The sequence below is a fragment of the Corythoichthys intestinalis genome, chromosome 4, assembly GCF_030265065.1.
Source record: "Corythoichthys intestinalis isolate RoL2023-P3 chromosome 4, ASM3026506v1, whole genome shotgun sequence".
Classification (NCBI taxonomy): domain Eukaryota; kingdom Metazoa; phylum Chordata; class Actinopteri; order Syngnathiformes; family Syngnathidae; genus Corythoichthys; species Corythoichthys intestinalis.
The window spans coordinates 8,986,076-9,012,856 of record NC_080398.1 but is presented as its reverse complement, the minus strand read 5'-3'; the positions used below and the strand labels follow the sequence as shown (position 1 = coordinate 9,012,856).

At 39.5% G+C, this 26,781-nt stretch overlaps 1 protein-coding gene across 2 annotated transcripts in view; it reads right to left on the bottom strand.

Moving 5' to 3' along the window:
* Nucleotides 1–1,301: 1,301 nt before the first annotated feature.
* efna3b (ephrin-A3b) overlaps nt 1,302–26,781 on the bottom strand; it is a 125,777-nt gene continuing 100,297 nt past the window's right edge. The window contains exon 5 of one of the 2 annotated variants that reach the window (XM_057834426.1): nt 1,302–7,799. In XM_057834426.1, coding sequence (XP_057690409.1) covers nt 7,681–7,799 — 119 coding nt within the window. In that variant the 3' untranslated portion in view covers nt 1,302–7,680. The remainder of the gene's footprint in view (nt 7,800–26,781) is intronic. The other variant, XM_057834425.1, reaches the window with a different exon arrangement.

The following is a 26,781-nucleotide window of genomic DNA, read 5'->3' as shown; positions in this document are numbered from 1 at the left end:
TGGTCAGCATTAATTCTCGTCCATCCAAGCCCTCGTGTTCTACATAAATTTTTTGAAAACCAGTCTTTTGTTAGTAACAGAGTTTTGTTTCCCGCCGTGCTTTCTTTGGATCACCACAGCCTTTTTTTGTACTTTGTCTTTTGTTGGCTTTATTAAATCATTTTTGCATCGTTCATCTGCCTCGCCTCCCATTCCCTGTATTTGGGTCCACACTACCCGGGAAACTTGACAGGATGACGCAACCAATAGTGGACGCAGCGGGAAAAATCCGGCACCGGCGTGCTCACCAACGGCCGTCTGCCCATTCCCCCCCATGTTTTACCTCGACGTTTTTTGGATTCAGATTTTTCAGATTTTGAGAAGATCATCATTTATATGATCTACTCTCAGATTCTGACTCAAACCTTGATTTTTTTATTTCACGGCCTCTGTTTTCCTCTGATCGTTTTTCTTCTACTCCTAACCCTAACTCTGTGTCCTATTCAGAGCTGCAAGCCACAGACTCAGACCTGGGATGCCGTTGGGCCATCTATCGGCCCCGCCCCCCCGTGGTGATCTGCGTGGTCGCCCAGACTGATGGCTGCATGCTGAGCCTTTGGACAGCGGTATCCTGCTTCCCCTGTCACCTGAGGGCACCACCCCGAAAGCGCTGCTCGTAATCGGCGATGGCGTGCGCCCATGCAGACATCCCTTTTCCCTCGCCGCCCGCGCAGAAGTCCCGGCTTCCCTCGCCGACCGTCCCGTGGTCTCAGCTTCCCTTGCCGACCACCCGGCTTCCCTCGCCGGTGTTGTGCCGAAAAATATCCGCCCCGCATGAAATGTCCCCCCTGACGGGAACGCTTATTTATAACGCTTTATTGAGGTGAAAACATCAAATGTTTTCATGGACGCATTACAGTAATGGATTTACGACTGTAAACTCATTTTTAAATAAATAAATTACAAAAAAATACTAGTACTGTATTTTAGTAACAAATCGTGGACTGGGCCACATAACCATCTTCTACAGGTTTTCACGACCATATCCCAATGACAATCACAAAGGTATGACACTTATTAGTTCAAGCAGAGTAAAATAGTATGTATTCACGGTACAAGAAAATCGTTTCCATTTCCATCGATTGGTAAGAAAAAGCTGTTGGTACGAGTGACGTGTTGGCGCTCACTAATAAAATAAATACATAAAATAAATAAAATAAACATTCAATAAAGCGTTATTAAAAAGCGTTCCCGTCAGGTGGGACACTTCACGCGGGGCGGCTATTTTTCGGCACAACACCGGCCGACCGTCCCGGCTTCCCTCGCTGACCGTCTTGACGTCCTGGCTTCCCTCGACGCCTGTCCCGGCGCTTCGCCGTCTAGCCCCCTTACCGGCGCTTCACCATTTAGCCCCAGGTTTCTGTTTCCTGCGTCCCCTGAGCTTCCGTTTCCTGCGTCCCCGGAGCTTCCATTTCCTACGTCCCCAGAGCTTCCGTTTCCTGCTTCCCCGAAGTTTCCGTTTCCTGCGTCCCCGGAGCTTCCGTTTCCTGCGTCCCCGGCACTTCCGTTTCCTGCGTCCCCGGCGCTTCAGTTCCCAGTGTCCCCGGCGCTTCCGTTGCTGTTCCGCCACCAGACGACGACGACTCAGACGTTGTTCCGCCAGCAGATGACGACGGCTAAGACGCTGTTCCGCCAGCAGATGACGGTGACTCAGACGCTGTTCCGCCAGCAGACGACGACAATTCAGACGCTGTTCCGCCAGCAGACGACGGCATTTGGGTCCACACTACCAGCGAAACTTGACACCGTTGACTCACCAATTCTCTTATTAAGTCATATGACAAGAGAAAATGATTCATCCGTCTACTCGTTGACAGGATATCATATAGTACTTTTCTAAGTGCTTAGCATTGCCTACCTGTAATTGTTCTCAATGCAACGAACACTTGTGAACACACTGGAGTGTCGGGTTCAGGTAAACTCGTAAAAGGAAGCTGTGCAAGATACAGGACGAGGCATTTAAATGAAAGACACAAGTAGAATGTTAGGCAAACCTATTAGCTGGCCTCGTTAGCTTAATTTACTCATGCCAGCGATTGTAACTAGGCCTCAGATTAGTAGCATGCCTATGGCATTGTGGTTGATGATCTGACAAACATGTACATACTCAATTCGTTGTTTACCTTGGCTGATGTGATTCTGGAGATCAGCTTCCACATCTGAGCGATAAAGTTTGTGCAGGTTCTTTGAAGGTGTGAACCTAAATCAGGAATGTAGTCTGTTATTTTTAATTGAGCTGTTTATTTGTTCAAGTGGATGACATACCCAGTGGCTACAGGACTAAAGACATGGCATTTTCAAAGTAGTGGTCACTATCACCATCATACAACTTCTTGCACCAAAAAAAAAAAAAAAAAAAAAGATGCACTCCGATACCAACAGTTCCCACATCTGCAATCACTCACCTGCAAGGCAGGTGACAGAAGCTCTTATCGATGGAGTAATCGGAGTGTGCGAAGGCATTAATAGCAAAAGAGAGCTTTAACTTTGATATGGAAAAAAAAATCCAATCTGACAACATTATCCACGCAGCATGCACACAGTGTGCTACGGTATCTCCAGCTGTCCTCCTGGATTGGATTACCAGTCACATCCTCAAAGACAAAACCAGATTGTGTTATTGTGTATGTTGAGACAAATAAGAGGCGGACGCACACGTTGTTAAAAGTAGGATTTGTATTATTTTGTTATAACGCTCATGGTTAGAACCTCTGTTGTTATGTTTTGTTTGTTCGGTTTACATTTAAAGTCATTCCAGTCGAAAGGTAAACATGATTGTAATTGTTGTTTCCAACACTAATAAATGCTTCTGTTGCGTTGACAGACAACGTCACGCACACGCCCACACACACGCGCACACACACACTTACGTTCTTTTGTGTCCTACTTCTTAAGTGCAAGAATGATATACCCTTTTTAACGCCGTACCCTAAAAGCCATATATACAACTGGGCTGGAGACACACTGCATTGTGATGTGAAACTACAGAATACATGAGTGCTCTATCCCTATATAATAAGAACCATACATTGTATCTTGTGAATAAAAAGAAAACATAAATGTCCCCACAAATTTTCTGTATATACTATGTACTTTGATCTAAAGGTGATTGCAAAGGCCACATACTTTAAAAGCAGTCCAATATTTTTTCACTCATACCGTAGTAGCTTTACTATACTGACTGTCAATAGTGTTTGAATGAAAACTGTAAGTTATAGAATGCAGCAGAACCTCTGAAGTTGACACATTTAGCAACAACAACAAAAAATGCTAATTAAAATCTTAAATTTAGCAGACAAATGAAACAGAAAAAAAGGGGAAAAAATGTCAGGCCAGGTGAATATTTTGCATTATCTTCACTCTAAACAAGCCATAATGATAAAAGCCAAAGGTAGGGGCAATATGATGAACAAGTTAAGTAAACTTTACATTTCAAATGCACTTCTATTCTGTAAACATAGTGCAGCTCAATTGTTATGGCAGGTCATACTGTATGGGATGGTAGTCCTGTTGCGTCTTCCCTCATCCCTTAGAATAGGGGTGTCCAAATAATTTCGCATAGGGCCGCAGTCGGTGCTGTATTTCATTCCAACAAAACAAGTTGACACCTTTTGACCAATCTGGTGTCTTAAGGCCAAATTATACAGGACGTGTCTGCGGTCCGGGTCCGGCAAGATAGCGCCGGAGCCAATCCGTTTCCATTATGTCCTATTGTTCAAATTACACCGGCCGCGTCGGTGCTACGGATTGACTGCAGACCATCTCCGACGTGGATGTTTTGGGCTATTTTCTATTTTTGCCGGAGACGTATCCGTCAAACTATGCGGAGCCAGGCCTGCAGTCAATAGGCCAGGTGCTTATTCACGGTTTAAACACCAGTGAACACGGACGATGAGTCATTCATTTTGGAGGTGGAAAGTCACAAAGTTTAAAGAGTAATCTGCATAGAACGCCATAGCAGAAGCTATGAGGATGGAAGTTGAGTTATGCAATTTATGTAATTTAAAACACTAATTAAAATAGAGAACAGGTTGTTGACGTGGTCAGGGTGTCACAAACCCATGGTAAACGCAAAAAAAAAAAATTTGGGGAATAAATGTTCAGTCAAATCAAGTCTACCTCTCTCTCTGCTTCTCGGTTGAGTACAGACTCCGTGTGTTTGTCGTTGTTTTTAATGCCACATTATCGCGCGCGATCACGCGAGAACTCACGATGGGACAGACCTGCCGGACTGCAGTTGAGCGTAGCCGGCATGTTTTGTCCTCTTTTTGACGTACTGCAGAGCACGCAGTCAACACGGAGCATGGCGGAATTGTACCGTAGACGTGTCCGGTATAATTTGTTCTTTTGTGTAATCAGTTAATCAGGTGTTGCATGTTTTTGCAGAAACTTCATTGGTTAAACTTTCTGTGCTCGATTGGTAGGAACAAAAACCAGGACCCACAGCGACCCTTGTAGAGTGGTTTGGACACCATTGCCTTAGAAAGAAGACCAATAATTCCATGTTGCACTTTCCTAGAAAATAAATGTTTTATGTTGTTTAATCGTTTACTTTCATTCCGTTTCTATACTGTAGAGCAATCAAATTATGAACTGAAAAATGGAAAATGCACTCAAAAAGTAATTCTTTGGCTCAGTTAGTGTCAAAAGATTGAAGTTTTCTTTGCCTTGTTTTTTGCAAGAACAGTAGACTGATCTCTGTCCTGGCACATTATGGTTTGAGCCATCTCATATCATCAATCCATACCATACTTTTTAAATTGTATTTTATTTCAGTTACAGCATTTAACCTTTTTTAAGAATGTAAAAATGTTCACTTATTTACTGCATAGGACATGAAAACCATTTGTCAATTGCAAATATGTGATACTGACATGTTTTTTTTTTTTTTTTGTAGGCGTGGCAGGATTTCACCCATCTAGTCTGTGAAATGAAGTTTCTAAAGTACTGCAACTACTAAAAAATCCCTGTAGATGGCGGTATTGCATCACTTTTGATTTGAGCCCAGCATAGCTTTTAGACAGAAAAAAAGGATTGGTGAAATTTTCACTTGTCAGATCATTTATGAGAGAAGGATTTTCCAAGACCATGGAAATCAGCCAAGCTTAGGTAATTGTTCCTTAAGTTTTAGATATAAAAAGAATGCCACGGAAGTCAATACAAGAGTGTATGTGAGAAAAGATGACGCAATTCATGGAGTGAATGGCGATTGACATTAAAAAAGCCAATGATGTTCAACTGGCGTATGAACATAATATTCTGTACGTTAAACTGGGAGTATGAACATAATATTCTGTGCGTCAAAATATGGCTAGCAATATGCAAAACTGCGATGAAAATGTCTGGCAGTGAATAAATTTAGAATGATAGAGGAAGCATAGAATTATACAGTGGTACCTCTACATACGAAGTTATTTCTTTCCAGGACCTTACTTGTAAGTCGAAACGTTTGTATGTCAAGCAAGATTTTGCCATAAGAATACGTTGTAATTCCATTAACTTGTTCCACAGCCCAAAAACCTTCACTAAATCCTTAAAAAATACTGATAATACTATTACAAATGGCAGTCACAGATAGCAAAACAAATAAACTATAAATAAAAACCGGAAAAATATAATAATTATAATAATAATTCCTGTAATAATGTAACGAATCATGTTCTAATGTGGCTGACGTTTTTTGCTGTACCTGAATGCACCGCGTGGCTGAGATAGTGCGATTCTATTATACTTTCTCTTTTAATGTTTTGCTTCTGGCATCAACTGCAGCAGACAGTATGCGTGTTGTGTTTCCCAATTTGATGGAATAAATGGTTGGAAACCTGACGATTTCTTTGGCAATGTTACCAAAATAATTATTGTCACCTTAATTTATAAGGACTGGTGAACGGAGATCAGAGGAGGACGGTCGAGATAGGCATTCAACTGCCGTATTGTCAAGCCAGTTCACGGATGTGCACACCATGCTCATATTTTTCAATTAATTCCATATGGTAAGCGTCACATTTTCCTTTTTTCAGCACCTTTTACTGACCTTCTTGGAACCATGCGTGCATCTTCCAGCAAAACAAAGAAACTGCGGCGCTGTCATAAATCGTCATATTTCGAGCATGTCATCGGACATAGTAGAAACAAATGGCGAGTCAAATTTTACGTTGGATGTCGAAAACATCGTGTGTTGAAGTAGTCGTATGTCGAGGTACGACTGTAAGTTATACAATGGCAAAATTCTGACCTTATAATGCTCACATTTGATTCCCATTATTTCAACTGGGGACATTTGTTTTTCAGGCCAAACAAATTGTCAAAGAAAGGACGGTGTTAAACTTCAGAAATTCCACTATATTCCTGCATTATGTGGCAATGTATGATGTTGTTTGAAGCTTCATTTTGAAGCAGATGAAAACTAAACAACAAATTAGTTATAAATTTTGAAGTTCTGCAAAACTCTCAGAATTTCAAAGCTGGAAAACCAGTCTGCATTCAGCCCAAGTTGACATATGGCTCCATCATATTCCATCACCATTACCAAAGACACATCACAGAAATATATATATAAAAAAAAAACAATCCAAAGACAGCGACACTGAAGGACACTCAGCTTCAAGTTCATAGAAAAAAAAAACACTTTCATTACATTTCAAAACATTTAAATGTTCATTCTCAGTCTGGTCTTAACATTTACATGAGCGCATGAACGCCTCACATGCCGCTGGTTCGTTGGTGGTGGGGGGTCAAAGAGAATGTCCGTTAGGGCATCCCGACTAGAGTCCATAATGGCTAGCTGACAGGGGTGTGGTAACCATGGTGAATTAAGGTGCTAGTTGCCATGGCAACGCTCTCCTTGGTAAGCACTTGTTATAGTAGTAGTAGTACTGTTGGTTGGCTTTTGGCTGGGCACAACTTCCCCGAAGTCACTTAGCATGTTTTCACTCTAAGTTTGCATTTGAATGATGTTAAGTGTATGGGTGTGTTGCAAGGATATTAGCCTCTGCTCACACACCCACACATATTTACATACATAGGAGAAATTGACAGTGAGATTATGGCAGAGCTCAACAGCGCCAACACACTCCTTAATGGTTCTTCGGTATTGCTGAGTGTTCTCATGCAGGGATGCTCTGCTGCAACAGTGCACTTGTGTGCTTTGTTAACCTCAGAAATTTTAATGCTTTTATAAATGAACCCCCTGCTCCAAAGTTGACTGCGAATGGAGATGATAAGCCACAGGAGTCCCAAGGAGTTCATGAAGTATCTTCAGATTGGGCAAAAAAAATGTCCTTTAATTCTCAAGGGTGTAGTGATTCCATTTGATTCAGTTAAACTGAGTTCAATTTATCCTGTTGTGAGAAGCTATGGGAACAAATCCACAGGAAGTGAACTCGCCGATCAAATGCATGGGTGGATTTAATGATACGTTTTTTTTCCCTTTTCTTTTTTTGTTTATTTTTACAATAATTATCTATAATTTCAGTCTGATGTTTCCACTTTTATAAATGCTTTGCGTGGCGTGCGTGAATCAACACACACACACACAGACGACACACATACATAGACTGCATCTTCACTGTCCCACCGGCTGCTGTACCATCCACCCTCCAAAGGCTCGTTGGCATGGTGATGCTGATTCGAGGGCCGTTGCTAGGACACAAAGAGCGTGGCCAACAGCAGCATGGTGATGGTGAGCAGGAGGCGGTCCCGGGATGGGCTACTTCCGCTTACACTCTTCTCTAGCTTGGGGACGGAAGGATTAAATTCATCTGAGGAAGAGAAAAGGATGAAACATGTTAATCAAATTTACATTGGTGATACTTAAAAAAAAAAAAGACAAAGTCTTCATTACTTTTATATTTAACAATTGAGGGTGTTAAGATTCTTGTGTATCTATATATTCTATCATATATATTCCTATAAATTACAAAAAATTGAACATATTTTAGAAAACAAATTTTGGCAGAATAGTTTTTTTCCTTGGTAGCATGAAATTGTGATATTTTTCTCACAGTCAAGTTTCTAGCCTGTGGTCTCCCCAATAGCAGGCGACTGCGTGCCGGATCCGGCCTCAGCTCCCCAGATCCGCATAACAATCACACCCGCTTAACGTTAGTGCACCAGATGCGGCCCGGATCAGCACTATGGCAGTTTTGCCTTAATTGTTACCTTGATTGCACAGATGAGTGAGTCTGGGACCAGGTGCCGCTGATCATCATCAGCAGCTTACTTAAACCGGTCCTTGGCCTCACATCATCGACAGATCAACAACTCACCTACAGCTATGTGACTTTCAGCCCCAAAGAATCTTAATCTGTAATCATGATACTGAGCTCATTTTTGTGTTTTTCCCTCCTAGAATCTGTACTGCTTGTCTGGCAAAACACCTGCCTGCCTGTTCATCTGTTCTATCACCAAACTGCCAACCGGATTCTTTGGACACTATCTAACACTCCCGCTTATTGTCAAATAATTAGGTCTCCCGTTACTCCAGCACCTTAACAAATACAATATGTTGTTTACAGTCTAAAAATGGGTCTTCTTTAATGTCGAGTTGCTTTTCCAATTAAAATATTATGTGAAAAAAACAATGTATTGTTGTATTTTGCATTAATATGTTAGCATTACTGGCATGAAAAAGAAGTGATTTCATTATTGCTTTTAATAAACACATTGAAATTGCAATATAAACACATTAAAGTATGATACACTGAACAAAATGGACCCCAAATTTAATACTGATAACTGTTTTGATACAAATCTGGCCCAGTGTCTTCTACTTTGGACCTGTTCTAGCCCAGAACTGTTGCTGATCCGGCATGTGACTCCTTACTGAGTTAGGGCCATTGTTCAAAAAGACACTCGGGCGAATCTGTTTTACGAAGTTGGGCCAGAATTTGCAGTACATCTGGCCCATGTCCGCTTCAGTTATATTTTGCTATCTGGGCTTGCTGTGTGAAATATGCATGTTCTACCTGTAACTCTGTGGGCTTTCTCCTACTTCCTTTCCCATTCCAAAACATGTATTTTTCGGACTTTAAGGTGAACCGGAAAATAAGGCGCACCACCAATGAACGTGTTTATTTTGATACGTAATCCCGGAAATACGCCAGCCGTATCTGCAGCAGTGAAATGCCGCAGTTAAAGTCAAGCAGCGAGTGCACATCAATTGCAGAGCGGCTGCGTTTCAAATGCGTCCCAGAAGCGGTTAAATGCCTCGCACCCAAACCGAGTCATCATTTATTGTGAGACGCAACCCTTCTACATCAATTCAACTAGATAAGATCAGGCAGACTGAAAGTCACTCGTGTAAAAATACGGTGGATCTGGTCAATTTTCAAAATAAGATGCAATTTTATTAATTTCTGCATGCCGCTTTAACTTGAGAAAATTCATCAGTAAAGCATTTTAAAACCTTTCATACAAAAAAATCATTTATTGAGCCATTTGATTTGTAAAATACATGCTAAAATCTTTTTCATTGCATTTGTTTTTCTCTATAGCGAGGGACTTTTTACCTTTCAGAAAGAAAGCTGACCACCACGTGGGGTCTGAAAGGTACGGAAGAGGATTAGGGCCTCTTAAGAGGAAAATGTAGTCCATTTGTTATTTGTTCTTTAACTTTTGGCATTGTAATTATTTTAGCAATTCATTTTTTTGGTATTTGCTTTATACATTTACTTATAGGTTTGATGAATAATTAATGAGTGCCTTGAGTACATTACTGGAGCAATTGCATAAAGTTATGCTGCTACAAAATTATTTGAGGTTATTAAGCACAACCAGAATTCATACAAAAGGCTCGGTGGATAAAAAGTCACACAGTCATTTTGGGAGGGGAAATAAATGATTTAAAATGCGCCTTATAGTCTGAAAAATATAGACTCCCACAGTACTGCATGTGCTACAGTGATTGACTGGTGAACAGTCAATAAATATTAAGAATAAAAGTCAGTAAAGGCCCCCCCAATGATCTAAACTCTCTCTGACATCCTTTCCAGCGTAGTTATACCCTGCTTGTTGCTCATATTCACAATAGGCACCAGACCACAGAAACTGGCAGGTTGGAAAAAAATTGTTACTTGCGTACAATCCATTAAAGAATCTAAACCTGGTCTTACAAACATCGTACGGTTTTAAACACTGTATTTCTAGTAAATAGCAACACTTGTTGGTCATAGTTAAATGGTAAATACACCTTTAGAGATCAGCAGTGATACCATTTGATACCATTGACGTGCAATGAAGGGATAACTGTATGTGATTTGCACATCAGTATTAATTGAATTGTTGCATTTCTATTAAAGAAATCTTTGGGATGGTAGGAAATATTAATTCTCAGAATATTTCAGGCAAAAATGTACCAAAAAAATGCAGGACGTGTTACAACAAACACTTGTCCATTTTCAGCTTGAAAAAAAAAAAACAACACAACTCATAAAAATACATTTCAGACCTGAACATTAAGTCAAGTAAGTAGTCACGCGATCTTATGCTATACTAAATTAATTATACCACCCTTTAAAGTGTATAATTGCATGAAAAAAGGCCATAAAAAGTGGTTGACTGTGGGGCAATTCAACCACTTATTTTAAATGAAAATCAGTACTTAAAGGCATTTTCCAAAATAATTATCTTTAGTATTTAGGTTAAAGTGATTGTTATTTTTATATTCCGTTGTTGTGACTACACCTACTTTATGACCTTTTTTGCTGTTGTCACGTGAAAGGCAATGTACAGTAAATATGAAAACATGTTATACCTATGTTATTGTAGTTTGAAAGGAGGTAAACACTGCTGTTGCTTTATCTTAAAGCTCATGCTGCTGCTACTGTTTGGACCAGATGTTATGATGTACCTAAACATCTGCTTCTTCTCTTTCCATCTGCAGCCTACAATAATCACATGGGTGTCTGGCGGAATTCTTTGCTTAATGTCATATCGTTGGTCTGTCCAGGGGTATAGATGAGATTTTTGAACAGGGAACGCCAAGATGTCAGCAAATGATTTCAGTGCATCCAAACATGTAGGCACAACAATACTCAAAGAAACATACTGAACAGCAGTGGTCCCCAACCTTTTTTGCACCAAGGACCGGTGTGATGTGGCCATTTTTTTCTCGTACCAGCAAATACAGTAAAAATAAAATAACACTTGGCTAAAAATGAACGTTAAGTGCAGGGAAAATGTAACTCACCAGACGCTGAATTAAATGGTAAATGGAGAGTACTTATATACCGTATTTTTCTGACTATAAGTTGCACATGAGTATAAGTTGCACCAGCCAATAAATGCCCAGCGAAGAGGAAAAAAAACATATTCATGTCGCACCGGAGTATAAGTCGCATTTTTGGGGGAAATTTACTTGATAAAATCCAACATATAGAACAGATATGTCATTTTGAAAGGCAATTTAAAATAAAAATAAGATAGAGAACAACATGATGAATAAGTGTAAAGTATAACAATGTTACATGATGCATGAAAAATGAAATGCGAATGTACTGTCCTCACAAGGACGCCACGGCTCGATCCTGGCTATACAGCGAGCTAAACTCCCAAATGACGATGCTGGATGTCCCTATAACTTGCTGATTTTATTTTGGCCGTTGTTATGACACCATCATTTGAAGAGTGAAACTAAAAATAGAAATAATACAAATCCATTTCGTCCTCGATACCAAACAGGTTCGCATCAGCATCAATAAATGATAATTAGCTGCTATTAAAACAATGACACAAACGGTTAACATGCATTCGCTAGCATTAGCACATCGTTCAAACAACAGCACAACTGGCTATAAGTGTCCGATCGCTAGTGGAAAACACAATAACAACAGAAAAGATGATACACACAGGCGGTGCCTTTGTAGAGATATTTTACAAGCATAAACAATGAACGTAGGTCCGCAGCCGTGTTACTCTCTCTCTCTCTCTCTCGCCCACTCGCTCAGACGCTGCATAGCTGTCCGCCTTCTTCTGGCGTGTGAGCGCTCTTCTTCGCGTAAACAAGTGTGAGTGTGCCCCCACTTGGGCGTGAAAGCGCCACAAACTATAAGCATGGATTTCAATATAAAAAGTCAATAATACAATTGAACACACATTGCCAAAGGCAGAACGCGAACGTGGCCATAGCTATTATAGCATAAAGAACATGCTAACAAATTTACCAGACCATCAGTGTCACTCCAAAACCCCAAAATAACATGTGAAATGATATAATAATGTGTTAATAATTTCACACATAAGTCGCTCCTGAGTACAAGTCGCACCCCTAGCCAAACTATGAAAAAAAGTGTGACTTATAGTCTGAAAAATACGGGTAGTGCATTGATCTACATGGTTACCATGCCCAAAGCACTTTACATTAGCACATATTTACCCGTTCATGCACACACCCATGGTGCTGCTGCCACGCAAGGCGCTGCCAACCCATTGGGGGCAAATTAGGGCTCAGTGCCTTGCCCATGGGCACTACGACAGTGAGCAGTTGTAGCCAGGAATCAAACCGCTGACCCTTTAGTCCCAGGACAACTTGAGCTACCAACTGCGCCACAGCTGCCCGTGAGAGCAATGTTGGAAGGAATCAACCATTTTTACAGCGGCCTCTCATAAAACTTGACCGCTAATATCCTTAGTCACAGGCATACTAAGTTCTTCTCTAATCTTGAAAGGTTACTTGGCTTTAGCATTACAGTTGGCCACGAGGTATGATGCTCTCAGTGCATTCGCTTTTGTTATTGTGGTGGCCCTCACTTATTGTTTCTGTCCCCCGTGCTTGCGCTTTTTTGTCTCAAAAAAATCAAAAGGCTGACCCAATATTTGAGGGTGCTTAGTCTCTATGTGCCAAAGCAGCTTTGCAGGCTTTGTTGCCTAATTTGCTAACTTTTGACCACATATTATGCAGAGTGGACTTGGCTTAGGCCCCTCTCCTCTTCTGACTCGTCAGGTGGCCTTTACCCCCAAAAAAGCTGTCCAAAGAAGTCTGTTTTTCAGTCATCTTCACTAGCGTGTGGGCTTATTATTTCCCGGAACAAATCTGTTGCGCCAAAAACAGCTTTTGTTTTAAAAACTAAAACTAAACAAACTATGGTGCTTTTCCATGTGCACAATTTACACTGCAAGGAACTACAGTATAATGATGATGTTACAGTAATACATTTTTTTTTTTAAAGAAATTGGAGTGATGGCTTTGAGAATTGATTTTTTGATGTCATTTTAATAGTACTTAGTGAAAAGTTGTTATATTTTATCTTGTGCTCACTTAGAAAGTAAAGGTAACAAGGTGGAGAGACAAGGTTTCAAATGCAAATATATTTTCAATTTTATTTCCTTTTTTTTTTTTTTTTAAATTTTAATTTAGTACCCATTTGCCAAAATCCAACGACATACACAAACAAGGTTTGAAACCTTGATATAAGTCAATAGGTATTACTGTTTATATTTCATACCAGTTAATCAAGTAGAATAACACTATATTGTGAAAATAAAATAAGTTAAACAGTTTTTTTCATGATTGCACATAAAAAAGTAAATAACGTAAAAGAAAAGTATTGTTTTTAAATCATTTTCTTAGGTTAAATTGTGGATTTGACAGTTTTTGATGAATAATTATGGTTAGAAAAGACATTTTTCATGTAGTAGTACATGTGAGGAACTAAATATTATTAACTGTAATTCAGAACCTACTGTAAACTTTGTCTTTAATTCACCACTATGAAAGAATGTGTATGTCAATAAAACTTGGGCATAATTCATTTTCTAAAGGGAGGTCCAAGCTCTTGGCTTGTCTCTTATTAATATTAGTCAGGTGTACCTAATGAAGTGCCCAATGATGGTGAGGAAAAAAAACAGACGGGTGGCTGAGTGACACACACTGCGCGTGTCAGCTGTTATGAAAGAGCGCCTATTGTTCTCCACACCCTGTCAGACACAAACACACATACAACTGGTGATGTCATGGAACTCGTGCTGTATAGAAAGTTTTGGCTCGCCGTACATGATGATGTGTGGCCAGACACACCTGACCGGGCCGACTAATTAGACAGCAGAACAGACATTTTATTATTCATGTTTAATAGTGTTCAAATAAAAAAAAGGTGATATTATAGTCTGCCAGCTGCTCAGTTGCTCACTTAAACTAATATGATGACAGGCCGCCACCTGCTTTTAAACACGGACACTGCCATCTCGTGAACTTGCAATAGCCTAGGGGATCTGGTTAAATATGTTGTGGGCAAATGATGGCCTGTGGGCCTCATACGGTCAATTCCATTCACTAATCCAGTCTAACAAACCTTTACAGTACATTATCATGAGTAATGTAATATTTTTTGCAGTCATTTCACATGTACAATTTAAAAATTTATATTTGTATTCAGTCAGTGATGGCGTTGTAGTAGCCTTGTCTGACTTTAGTGCAGGCAGCATGGGTTCAGTTCCGAATCGATGAGTGAGTGAATGAGTAAAAAGCAGTCCTGTTATTGAATGGCCACCAGACTAGGGTATTTGCCTTTTGCCCAAAGTCAGCAGGGTTAAGCTACAGCTACATGTGATCTAATAAAAATACTATTCACTGGCAGTGTAATGGTACATGAAGCTGCCTTTCACATCGGCTGGCAGGTTCTATTGCCGGTAAGTGCCCCAATACACGATCCGAAGCCGAAATGAAAAAAAAAAATGAGTGTGTTGTGTTAGGAAAGGCATCTGGTGTTAAAAATGTAACCAATTTATTCATTTTCCATACTGCTTATCCTTATGAGGGTTGCTGTGGTGCTGGAACCTATCCCAGCTAACTATAGACCCCAATCACATGACGTCACAACTCCACCCCCCTGACTGGTGCCGCCATATTGTCCGTCAGCTCATCGGGTTTACATAAAACCGCTACGTACATTCCTCCTATTACTGCGTGTTTTTCTGCTTGTCTAAGGAATCACCGCCTAGTAAACGAACCCAAAAACCTTCCTGACAATCGTTAACATTGATTAATCAAAATGGTGAAGGCATGTGTGGCGGTTGGTTGCAGTAACAGAAGATAAACGGTCATTTTAGTAGTTGCTGTGTGCCCATTGTTAAAAGGGCAAAACTCTAAAGCAGCACGGTTTGTTTATCTCGGTCCATGATGTGTTTGTGTCGACAGCCGTTAGACAGCAGCGAAAACATTAATATGACGCCAACACGATCGCAGACATCATCAGACGGAGACTACGAAGCTCGTCGCCACTGTCGCGCAGCAAGAAGGTGAGCGCAACAACAGGTGTTGTGCCGAAAAATAGCCGCCCTGCTGAAATGTCCCCCCTGAAGGGAGCGCCCACACGGAAACGACTTTCTTGTACCGTATGAATTATTTTACTCTGCTTGAACTAATAAATGTCATACCTGTGTGTGTCATTGGGATATGGTCATGTAAACCTGTAGACTAATACATTTCTGTTCAAAGATGGTTATGTGGCCCAGTCCACGATTTGTTACTAAAATACAGTACTAATATTTTGTGTAATTTAATGATTTAAAACTGATCTTACAGTCGTAAATCCATTACTGTAATGCGTCCATGAAAACATTTGATGTTTTCACGTCAATACAGCGTTATAAATAAGCGCTCCCGTCAGGGGGGACATTTCACGCGGGGCAGCTATTTTTCGGCACACACCGGCCCGTTGTCGATCAAGTTTCATTTTACAATCGTGACAACGGTGACGCTCAGCTGACCAAATGTCGGTTTATATTCGGGCCGGTGCCAGTTATGGGTACCCGACTCCTCATCGTGACATAAACTGGAGTATGATTGGAAATTTTGTGGTCTCAGGACAAGCTCTGACGACAGGAGGAAACATCGGTTTGGCCATTAAATATGGATCTGACGACTGGATCGACCGAAGCTTTTCCAAATACCAGCTTTTATGCAACTCATCCAATGAGTTTACAGCGTCTGAAAGCACCGGGGCTTCAATAATTTGCAAGTGAATCCTCCTTTAGAAACTACGATCATTGACAATACGGACACACAATGACGGACAATATGGCGGCACAATACAGCGATCACGTAATTATGTGACGTTGGTGATTGGGGTCTATTGGCAGGATGCAGGGTACACCCTGAACTCAATAACAGCCAGTCGAAAAGTTAAAATAAAGAAATGAATAAATAAGTGTTAAACAAACCAGGCAAATATTTGCTAGTAGTAGTCATCACTTAAAATTAAAGTGTTGTTAATCTTACTTTAAAAAAATAATTAATTACAGTTACAAATTACTTCTCCCAAAAACTAATTGAGTTAGTAACTCAGTTACCTTAACTTAAGCGCTATTAGTTACTCATAAAAGTAACTGATGTTACTTTTCATGTCCTACACATTATTACATGATCCATTCTATAACGTCTTTCACATCAAATATGTTTATAGTAACTAATTGAACTGACCTATTTTTCATTCCCAAAAAAACATAAGTCTCCCTTCTTACATTTTTAAAAAAAAAAATTCACTTATATAAGAGTGTAATAGAATGTAAACTTCAACCTTCAAACGCTGTGAGAAAAAAAAGCCTTTTTCCTGTTGTACTAAACCGTGACTTGTGTGTACCATCACACCCCTAATATAAATTTTTCAATATGCAGGTGAGGCTGGAATCTTTTCTCTCTTTTATCTTTGCTCTAGTTGTTTTGATAAAAAAAAAAAAAATCACACACGGTTTATGGATACGACGTTCATAAACGGTTTAGGGCAAGTTACTATTTTTGGTAATTAAAAAAAAAAAAAAAAAAAAATTATTACTATATTGTAGCATCTACAAAGACAACCCCCACTTGGTGATGAGAATGCATACTGAACAAGAAAACAACCCATTATTTTCAAAAAATTGTACCCACTTGAACACCAAGGACTGTATGTAAAATGTTTCCGGTGCGTTTAACATGATACTTACCACGCTAAATGCTAATGCTAGCGAGAACATAAATGCTATCCTCACGCTCTGAGCCACCTAGCATCTTGTTTGTAACGGCGTCACAAACCCCTTCCCCCCCTCCCCCCTCCCCTCTCCCACTCTTCTCTCTCTGTGTCTCTCAGACATTTCTCGTGTAGTAACCAACCAACCGACCGACCGACCGACCGACCGACCGACCAACCAACCAACCAACGTAGTAACGCATAGTAACACACGCATTTACATCCTAAGTAACGGTAACGGCGTTGCCAAGATGGAAAAAGTAATTAATTAATCACTACTGACAAAAATAACATTGTTAGTGATGCCGTTATACTCTAACGCCATTATTAACGACAATGATTCACATAGAAAAAACAATCAATTTCAAGTTAACCTATTTCCATGTTTCCAACTTATATCCTTAATCCAAGTTACCAGCAAATACTCAACATTTTAAGTAAGTAGGGACCTATGTTAAGGAACAGAACCCAATATTTGAAAAAAGCAAAATTTCAATTTTTAAGTAACGTATTTTTCGGACTATAAGTCGCAGTTTTTTTCATAGTTTGGCTGGGGGTGCGACTTATACTCAGGAGCGACTTATGTGTGAAATCATTAACACATTATTATATCCTTTCACATGTTATTATGGTGTTTTGGAGTGACACTGATGGTTTGGTAAACTTGTTAGCATGTTCTTTATGTTATAGTTATCTGACTAACTCTTAATAGCTATGGCTACGTTTGCGTTCTGCCTTTGGCAATGTGTGTTCAATTGTATTATTGACTTTTTTTATATTGAAATGCATGCTTTTAGTTTGTGGCGCTTTCACGCCCAAGTGGGGGCACACTCGCACTTGTTTACGAGAAGAAGATCGCTCACACGCCAGAAGAATGCGGACAGCTACGTAGTGTCTGAGCGAGTGGGCGAGAGAGAGAGAGCGAGAGAGAGAGAAAGAGAGAGAGAGAAACACGGCTGCGAGCCTACGTTCATTGTTTATGGTTGTAAAATATCTGTACAGAGGTAGCGCCTGTGTGCATCATCTTTTCTGTTGTTGTGTGTTTTTCACCCGCAATCGGACACTTATAGCCAGTTGTGTGGTTGTTTGAACGATATGCTAATGCTAGCGAACGCATGATAACCATTTGTGTCATTGCTGTAATAGCAGCTAATTATCCTTTATTTACGTTGATGCGAAGCTGTTTGGTATCGAGGACAAAATGGATTTGTATTATTTCTATTTTTAGTTTCAGTCTTCAAATGATGGTGTCATAACGACCACCAAAATAAAGTCAGCAAAATATACTGACGTCCAGCATCGTCATTTGGGAGTTTAGCTCGCTGTATGGCCATGACTGAGCCGTAGCGTCCTGGTGAGGACAGTACATTCACATTTTGTTGTTCATTGATCATGTAACATTATTATACTTTACACTTATTCAGCATGTTGTTCTCTATTGTATTTTTATTTTAAATTGCCTTTCAAGATGACATATCTGTTCTATGTTTTGGATTTTATCAAGTAAATTTACCCCAAAAATGCAACTTATACTCCGGTGCGACTTATATATGTTTTTTTCCTCTTCGTTGGGCATTTTATGGCTGGTGCGACTTATACTCAGGTGCGACTTATAGTCCGACAAATACGGTAAACTGGACTTAAATACAGTGCAATGCATAGATACAGTCAGACTGACTAAGCTGTGGCCAGCACACCCTTTTAAAGGCATCAGGAGTAAGGTTAGGATGAAGTTCACACAACTAATCATTTCAAGTTAGCACAATTTAAATTTCAAGTTTTGCATACTCAAAAATGCAGGTTTTACCCTAAACCCTACACATTTTAATTCAAGTAAGCAAAACTAATTTTAGTAAGTTAACAGTGTGAACTTGATTAGTTACAAAACTTTTTGGAAGTCTTATTTTTTACAGCGTTGTTTACTTCATTTACAAATAAGCCAACCCAATTGTTCCATTTAAAACCTAAATATGGCCCACGTGCATTGAAGTCTGGGTTAAAGTCTTTCACCTCTTTGGAAGTCAGCGAAAAACTGACAGGTGCAGCAGTGCTTTAAAGACACAAACAAGCATCTCACGCAACTGGTTCAGACACGTGCTCACACACGAACCTCATGGGTAAATGAGAAATATAAACACATAATTACTGGTTCACATAAGTAGTAGAAAACAGCTAGACTGTGTCGGAAGAGCTCAGACAGCAAAGGCGCCACTGTGGAACATCTCCTTTCCACATGTGGAAAGGATATATTACATTGTCTTTATGCGTATCTGCAATGTTCAGTTATTGCCAAATTAAAATCATGACAAAAGCAAACGACAAAAAATTGTATAATATAATACATATGTATGCTGTGAGTGCATGTATAAGTTAAATACAACTGAACTGTACTTTGGTAGTGGTTATTTTGTATACCACTAATAGCAGACAACATATAATGAGTGGGAGTATACGTTATTACTGCATGTGATTATCCCAAAAATATTAACCCAAGAGTACCATGCAGTTTTCATAACAGCTCTTATTTGTGTGTTACTGGTGATGCATCATTCACAGGTAATTTAGTAGTGTTTCTGGCTAAAACTATTACTGGAGTGTTTCTTACAAAACATATTGCAAATCATAATTCCATACGCTCAACCTGTACAATGTTATGTAATTGGATCCAACAGAGCAGTCAAAATAGATGAAACATTATTTTGACTGCGGTAATCTTCTTTGAGTACACATCCAGTTGTCAGATAAAGGTGTCCTGAGGCGTTCTATTGAGTTATCATCTCACACGCTACTATTTAAATAGAAATGTAAGTGAAGCACCAGCTAAATTTAACAGCACTGAACTTTAAGCCAACTTTAAGGTCTTGCAAAATGACATAAATATCTATACATTTTTATAGTCTGAGAAAACTAGTTTGATGGCTTGAGCAAGTGAAATTTCAAGTCACAACACGGGCCTGAAACCTGTTTTGCCCTCAGTGAAGACCATTTAAAAGTGTCAGTCAGAACATTTCCAGACAGCATTTGTCATTTCTAATGGTTGTTTGTGAAGTATTTTGATGACCTCAGAGATTCAGTTCATTAAAATATAGTTTTTCTCATCATTTAATCCTTGACACACCTAGCCCTAAAGGTAATGATGATGGAAGTTAAATCTGACTTTGCTTGTGCAGGTAATAAAGTATTTTTAATGAACACAGTTAGGGATGGGAATCGAAATCCGATTCCTATTCCGAACCGGTTCCTAGTGTTTCGAGGCCTCGACATCACAATGAAAAAGCCTTAACGACCCCTTTAACGATTCCTAAAGACGCATATTGCGTCGTTACTGTCTTGTTGTCCAGACGCATCAAACTAGCATGGTGCCAGGAACCACCCGCTCCAAAGTTTGGCTACACTTCACCAGGAAAGAGGGTGAAAATGAAAGGTTACGATGGTTTAGCACGACCATTGCAGCCGTAAACATAACAATGACAGCACGTAGGTTCAAACGCTTGAAAGTGTGTCTTCACTTCATGAGGAAAAATTACAACAAAACGACTTGCAGTCATTGCAAGGTGGAGATAACTGCATCGGGAGGGAAGGTGGAGATAACTGCATCGGGAGGGAATAGACTGCACTGTCCTCACCGAGACAGCTATACAGCTAGCTAAACTCCGAAATGACGATACAGAAGACGTTGGTATAATTTGCTGACTTTATTCAACCATCACTTGAAGAGCGAAACTAAAAATAGAAATGAAACAAATCAATTTCGTCCCCAATAACAAACAGGTTTGCATCAACGTAAACCAGCGATGATTAGCTGCTAATACACTAATAACAAAACGGTTAGCATGCGTTCGCTAGCATTAGCACATCGTTCAAACCACTACACAACTGGATTTAAGTGTCCGATCGCGAGTGGAAACACACAACAACAACAACACAAAAGATGATACATACAGGCATTGCCTCTGTAGATATTTCACAAACATTAACAAAGAACGTAGGGTCGTAGCAGTGCTTCCCTCTCTCACTAGCTCGCTCACTCGCTTGGATGCGGCATTTCTTCTTCTTCGCATGTAAGCGCGCGCTTCTTCACGCGAGTGCGTTCTTCTTCGCGTGAGGAAGCGCAAGGGCGCCCCCACTTGAGCGTGAAAGCACCATAAAAACTAAAAGGCATGCATTTCAATATACTGGTAAATAATACACTTAACCGACATTTGGTCCGGCCCCCTGAACAATACCAGAGAGCTTTTTGATTGATCGATTTTTTTCTCACTAGTGTTATTTATTTCCTGGCCTTTTCTGTGAAGAACTCAGAAAGGGTTATTTGGTTATTATCTATTTGATTAATAGTGTTATTGTTATTTATTATTATTATATTATATTATTATTTTTTTTATTTACTTTTGTTCCGTGAAGAATCCAGAAAGGCTTATTTGATTGTGGCTTTCTGAAAAACAATATTTTTTTAAATTTAGGCACTCCTGCAATCGTCACACTTTTCTGTTACAAACTGACCCCGGCCCCTCATCAGAGAAGGGAAAAGTTATGTGGCCCTCACAGGAAAAAGTTTGGGGACCCCTGCAAGTTTAACACATATTGCCAACGGCAGACCAACGACCTATATGCCAATATATACCAGTATTTTTTATTTCTATTAGAAAAATGTTTCAGTAAAATGTTACACATTCTTGTGCATTTGCCACTTATTGCCACAGTTAATATTGAGGCTTTGGGCCTCTTTTGACCTCGTTGTGAGTTTGTAAGGTTGTGACTTCTGATTAAACAAACTCGATGCCAATCAAAACGTTTGTTCTTCTTTTCCCCAAATTAGAATCGATAAGTGAATCGATAAAGAATCGAATTGTTAAGCAATTTCGATAATGGAATCGGAATCGTAAAAATCCTATTAATTCCCATCCCTAGACACAGTTTGATCATTCCACACATGATTCCAGCAGCATGTATGAAATTAATTCTCTTTATATAAGTTGGAAGTCAACCACAGTCACAGAATGTGTTCAACTGCTGCAGTTCTACTGCATCAAAGCTGATGACAATAATTACAGTTCAAACTAAAAAGTCTCGGGATATAGTAGCATCTCCTGTTGATGCTAAAAGTGGTTGCGTGACTAACATTACATTCTCATCAGTGGCATCGCCGCTGATGTTCCTGGCAGAGGTCTTCCAACGCGTCGTCAGCGGTTAATTGCTGCGAAAATAAAGCTCATTAAAGAAAAAGCTTCTGATTTCTTTGCTAATGGCCAGGCCTGCTTGTCAGATGCTGAAACCTGAGCCTTGATGATGGGCGGATGAGCATAATCATTCTGCTCTGGGAGCTTCTCACACCATTTCACGCCAGATGAAATCTAATCGTGGAATTGTTCTATCCAGCAAAGGAGGCTGGATCAAATAAAAGCAGTGACAACAAACAGGTTGATTTGGAAGTGACTGGTGTTCTGAACATGAAGGGTGAATAACAGTTATTAAAAATGAGTTGTGACAATGGTAATTGGTGTCAGACAAGCAGACGCCTTTGTTTGTTCCTTGTTAGACTGCCAGAAGAGCAAAGATGGGTTTATTTGCCTATATGAGCTACCAGCACAAATAACGGACAGATATAAATCCATGGTTGACCACAATAGGGCTAGGTTCATACCGCAGGTCTTAATGCACAATTCCAATTTTTTGGTCATATTTGTTTATTTGGCGTGCCCGTTCGGACTGCCTTTGTCCATTGAACCCGTTCAACTATCACACATGCGCACTAATTCGCAGTCAGAGACTCGCAGAGCAAATGACCCGCATGCGCAGGAGCATCAAAACAAGTGACTACACATGATGCATGCACACACACATGTGGACAGTTTGCCCCGACTCCCGGCCGTGTAAGCTGTAAGCAATCTTGCAATCAAAACTAATGAAATGCAAAGAAAACTGATTTGGTCAGTTATTTCTATAACACATACAAAGACTGATTTTCATTCAAAATTGTATTTTTTCAATGATTTGCAAAATAAAAGTTAACAAAAACAGCTATAACCCCAACCTCCATCTCCTAATTTTTATTTTCCCACATTTCCCCACATACTAAATGCCAAATCTCAATTTTAACTACTTAAGAACATAGGATGCACATTAAAATTGAAGATAGTGTAAACATTTACTTTTTGTTGTGCTTTTTAATAATAAAGATATAAGTAACATACATTCAGAAAAATAAGTACAAATGACTTATATTATGCAGAGTGAAATGGAATATATTTTGAAGATTGCGCAAACATTGACTTTTTTAATCATAAGGAAATGAATAAGTAGCCTAACATAAATGAACAAATATAAGTCCAAAGTGCACATTGGCAGCTAAAATGTTCTGAACCTCCCCATCAGAGTAAATAAAACTAAATATGATAAAAAGGCCACCTTAACTCTTTCCTTGCTCTTAAAGATTTGATCCATTTTCTGTTGCATTACTTTTTTGCTGTTTCAGAAAACATGCACATTTGAACCAATCAGAGCTAACTATCTCTGTTGATCACATGTCAGTATATCAACCAATTGAACAGATGAATGAGTCCAGGCGTTTTGCTTTGCATACGCACATTGACGTGACTCGTCGTCGTCAGACTCAGATAACTGCAGCAGCTGGGGAAACCTCCATGCCGTCCGTGGAATAAAATAATAAATATCGGTGGAAATGGATTACCCTACACAAGCACTTTATTATGCTTGTTGTTAACACTTGTGTATGTAAATCTGATGTTGGTAGATTGTTTACTTCTTGGAGTTGAAATGCATGTGTGGCAGCTTGGATTTTTTTGTTTTTACATAGCGTTTTGACAGTTGGTCTTTTCCACCTTTCAAGGCGCTCAAAGCGCTTTACACTACATCGGCATCTACCTACTGGTGACGCAGCACCAGGAGCAATGTGGGGTTCAGAATCTTGCTCAAGGATACTTAGGCGAGTTCATCAGGGCAGAGAATCGGGGGACAACTACTCTACCACTGAGCCACGCCATCCCTCACCGTCAGCTGCCGTCATATTTTCGGAATCAAAGCACCATAGCTGTCCCGGCCCTGAATCTTATACCGGAACTGCGTTCCAGCCCTGAATCTTATACCAGAACTGCGTTCCTGACCATTCCCGCCCACTTTCACCCCTGGTCTTTATATCATCATTACTTTTATTCATTGAGTGGTGGAGAGAAATCACACTGCTAAGGCATGTGGTATCTTATCTTGAATATGGTTCTTCTCATTAAGTACTTACATTTAAGCACTCGCACATTACTAATACTTCATAATGACTTCATAATTCATATCGAGCAGTTGTTTTTAAAGAATATTTAGTTATTTTTTTTCATGTAATTAAAATATGTTAAAATATTACTATTGTTTAGAGCAGTGTTTTTCAACCTTTTCTGTGGCACGTGTGCGTGTCCATGAAATTACCAAAACCTGGTGTAATATGTGGCTTTGCTTGGCACAGACTTGCATAGGTTACATAAATCTCAAAATTCAAAGGTTGGGGGAAGAAACCTAATCTGACACTTTCCAGTGAACAAACCGAGTTTTAGTAGTTTTCCCCTTTGGCCGCATTCCTATGTAGGTGCCAGAGGATGAGAAAAAAAGCAGGATGCACAAAGAGTTGCAAGAAGAACACGACACCATTTACAAGTTACAGTATCTCAACGACCCGCAGTCATTTGCCAGAGCACTGATGACTTTTCTCTTGACAGTTATGTCAGCAGACTGATTTATGAGACAAACTCACACACAGCGATTAATAACAAGCATATTTTACAAGCTGCCACGGAAGAGTGCAAACACTTGACAGAATGAGGATTGATGCCCACGTGGCTGCCTGCATAACTAGATCTAGCGGAGTGCACATTGCCGTTGTTTTTGTTGTTATAAAGCGACAAGCACACGTTTGGTGGTTATGTTTAATTGTATCTCTCGCTTATCAACTTGCTACCCATTTTGCTGCCAATGTTAAATCAGCACTGACAAATTTGGCATCGTACCTGTGACATCAACTTCTGTATAATCCTCAGCAACATAGGGCTTGCCAATATGTTGTAACTAAGTGGAAGAAATACAGTCATTCTGTATACACTCACAATGACATACACAGTCATAGCCAAAAGTCTTAAATTGACTCATCATGTTTGTCATTTACAATGCTTCTATATCACCAGTGTCCAATGCCAGGCTCGGGAAGCAATATTAATACATGGGCAATACATTACATTACATACATTACATTACAATAGAATGCATATACAGCATTTTAAAGAGCAGTTATTTTATCTAAACATAAACATATAAATAGTTCATATTTACATAAATAAACTATAATTCATATGTACATAAATAAACTACAGCACAAGGATGGACATTATTGATCAATTTATGCTCGTAGTGATTGTTTGGAACTGATCACTTCTTGAAGCAATTGAGACAAAATTGAGTGCACAACTTGAATGTCTGAGCCAACTGCAAGTTTTGAAGAAGGGTGAACAGTATTTGAAAGTATTTGAAAAGTGACTGTAAGCTGGAAATAAAAACACCTTGTAAATTTGATTCACCACAGATATAAAATGATTATAAATCAATTCACGCATGCTTTTGAACATTGTGGGAGTATCTGCTAAATGTGTTGAAACTAAAGCTGAATGATTCTAACTCTATTTTAAAAATTGATTGAGGCATTTTCTGTGCCTTGAGGAATCGTTTAATTTTTCCAGTTCTAAGCATGACATATTGCCCCGACTACTTTTAATGCGACACAATGCGCTGACGTCACGTGTGTAGAGGAAGAAGACAGAGGCAGCGGATATATTTGATTTCAACCACGCATGAATGTAGAGGTAACGATAAAGAAGTTGACGAAAGTGAAGAGAAAGGCACCAAGAAAACGCAGAAAATGTCAAAAGTGTGGGAACATTTCAAGCTGGAGACCAAGGCGAACAGTGTTTCATCTGTTCACTGTAAGACACCGCTTGCATAACACTACCCCCGCCCGCTGACGCTTTCGCACCCCCGGCTGGATCCTGCAAGGCTGCAACCAATCATCACCCCAAAAACCTGGGCCGGGCGCCACTGCCCGACCCGCCCGCCTAGTCCCCGCTCCACCGAAGGCACCACGTTTACTGCGAGAGCAGAGGAGAGATACTCAGGACAAGGTAAAATCGAGAAAATGTAACACTAATAAATAAGATTAACGTTACTATACTTCGCTAACGTAACGTTAGACCTGCGGAGGTCTAGGTTTCTATTCATTATGACTACTGTCAATGCGTGGCCAACGTGTCTTTCATACAGGCTTTTTTTAATCTGTAAAAACAGAGCTGTAGAGTGATGAGGGTGTAAAATAAAAACACAATAAAGCTAACTGTCAATTTTAGCTCGGTAGTCATTGATGGATAGAACATGAAGTAGCACTATTGCCTAATGTGCTCCAATACAGCAGATCTTGAACACTGTAAAAACTCAAAATCCTATCAGGACTTAAAAATTAGACTTAAACTTAAAACTTAATCAGAACTTAAAAATAGCTCTACACAAATGGATATTCAATTGAAACACGTGGGAAAAACACTCAACTTTTAAGTGATGTGTGTTATGAAGCGTAATGACATTTTTAGGTAAGAAATAAGATTTTTTTTTTTTTTTATATATATAGATTTTTTTTGAGTGATAGCAGTGATTATTTTCTTGTCTTATCTGAGATGCAATTGTTGTTATTGTTTTCAACAATCTTAAATAAAGACATTTATTGTCTAGAAATGGTTCAATATAATTAGTTGAA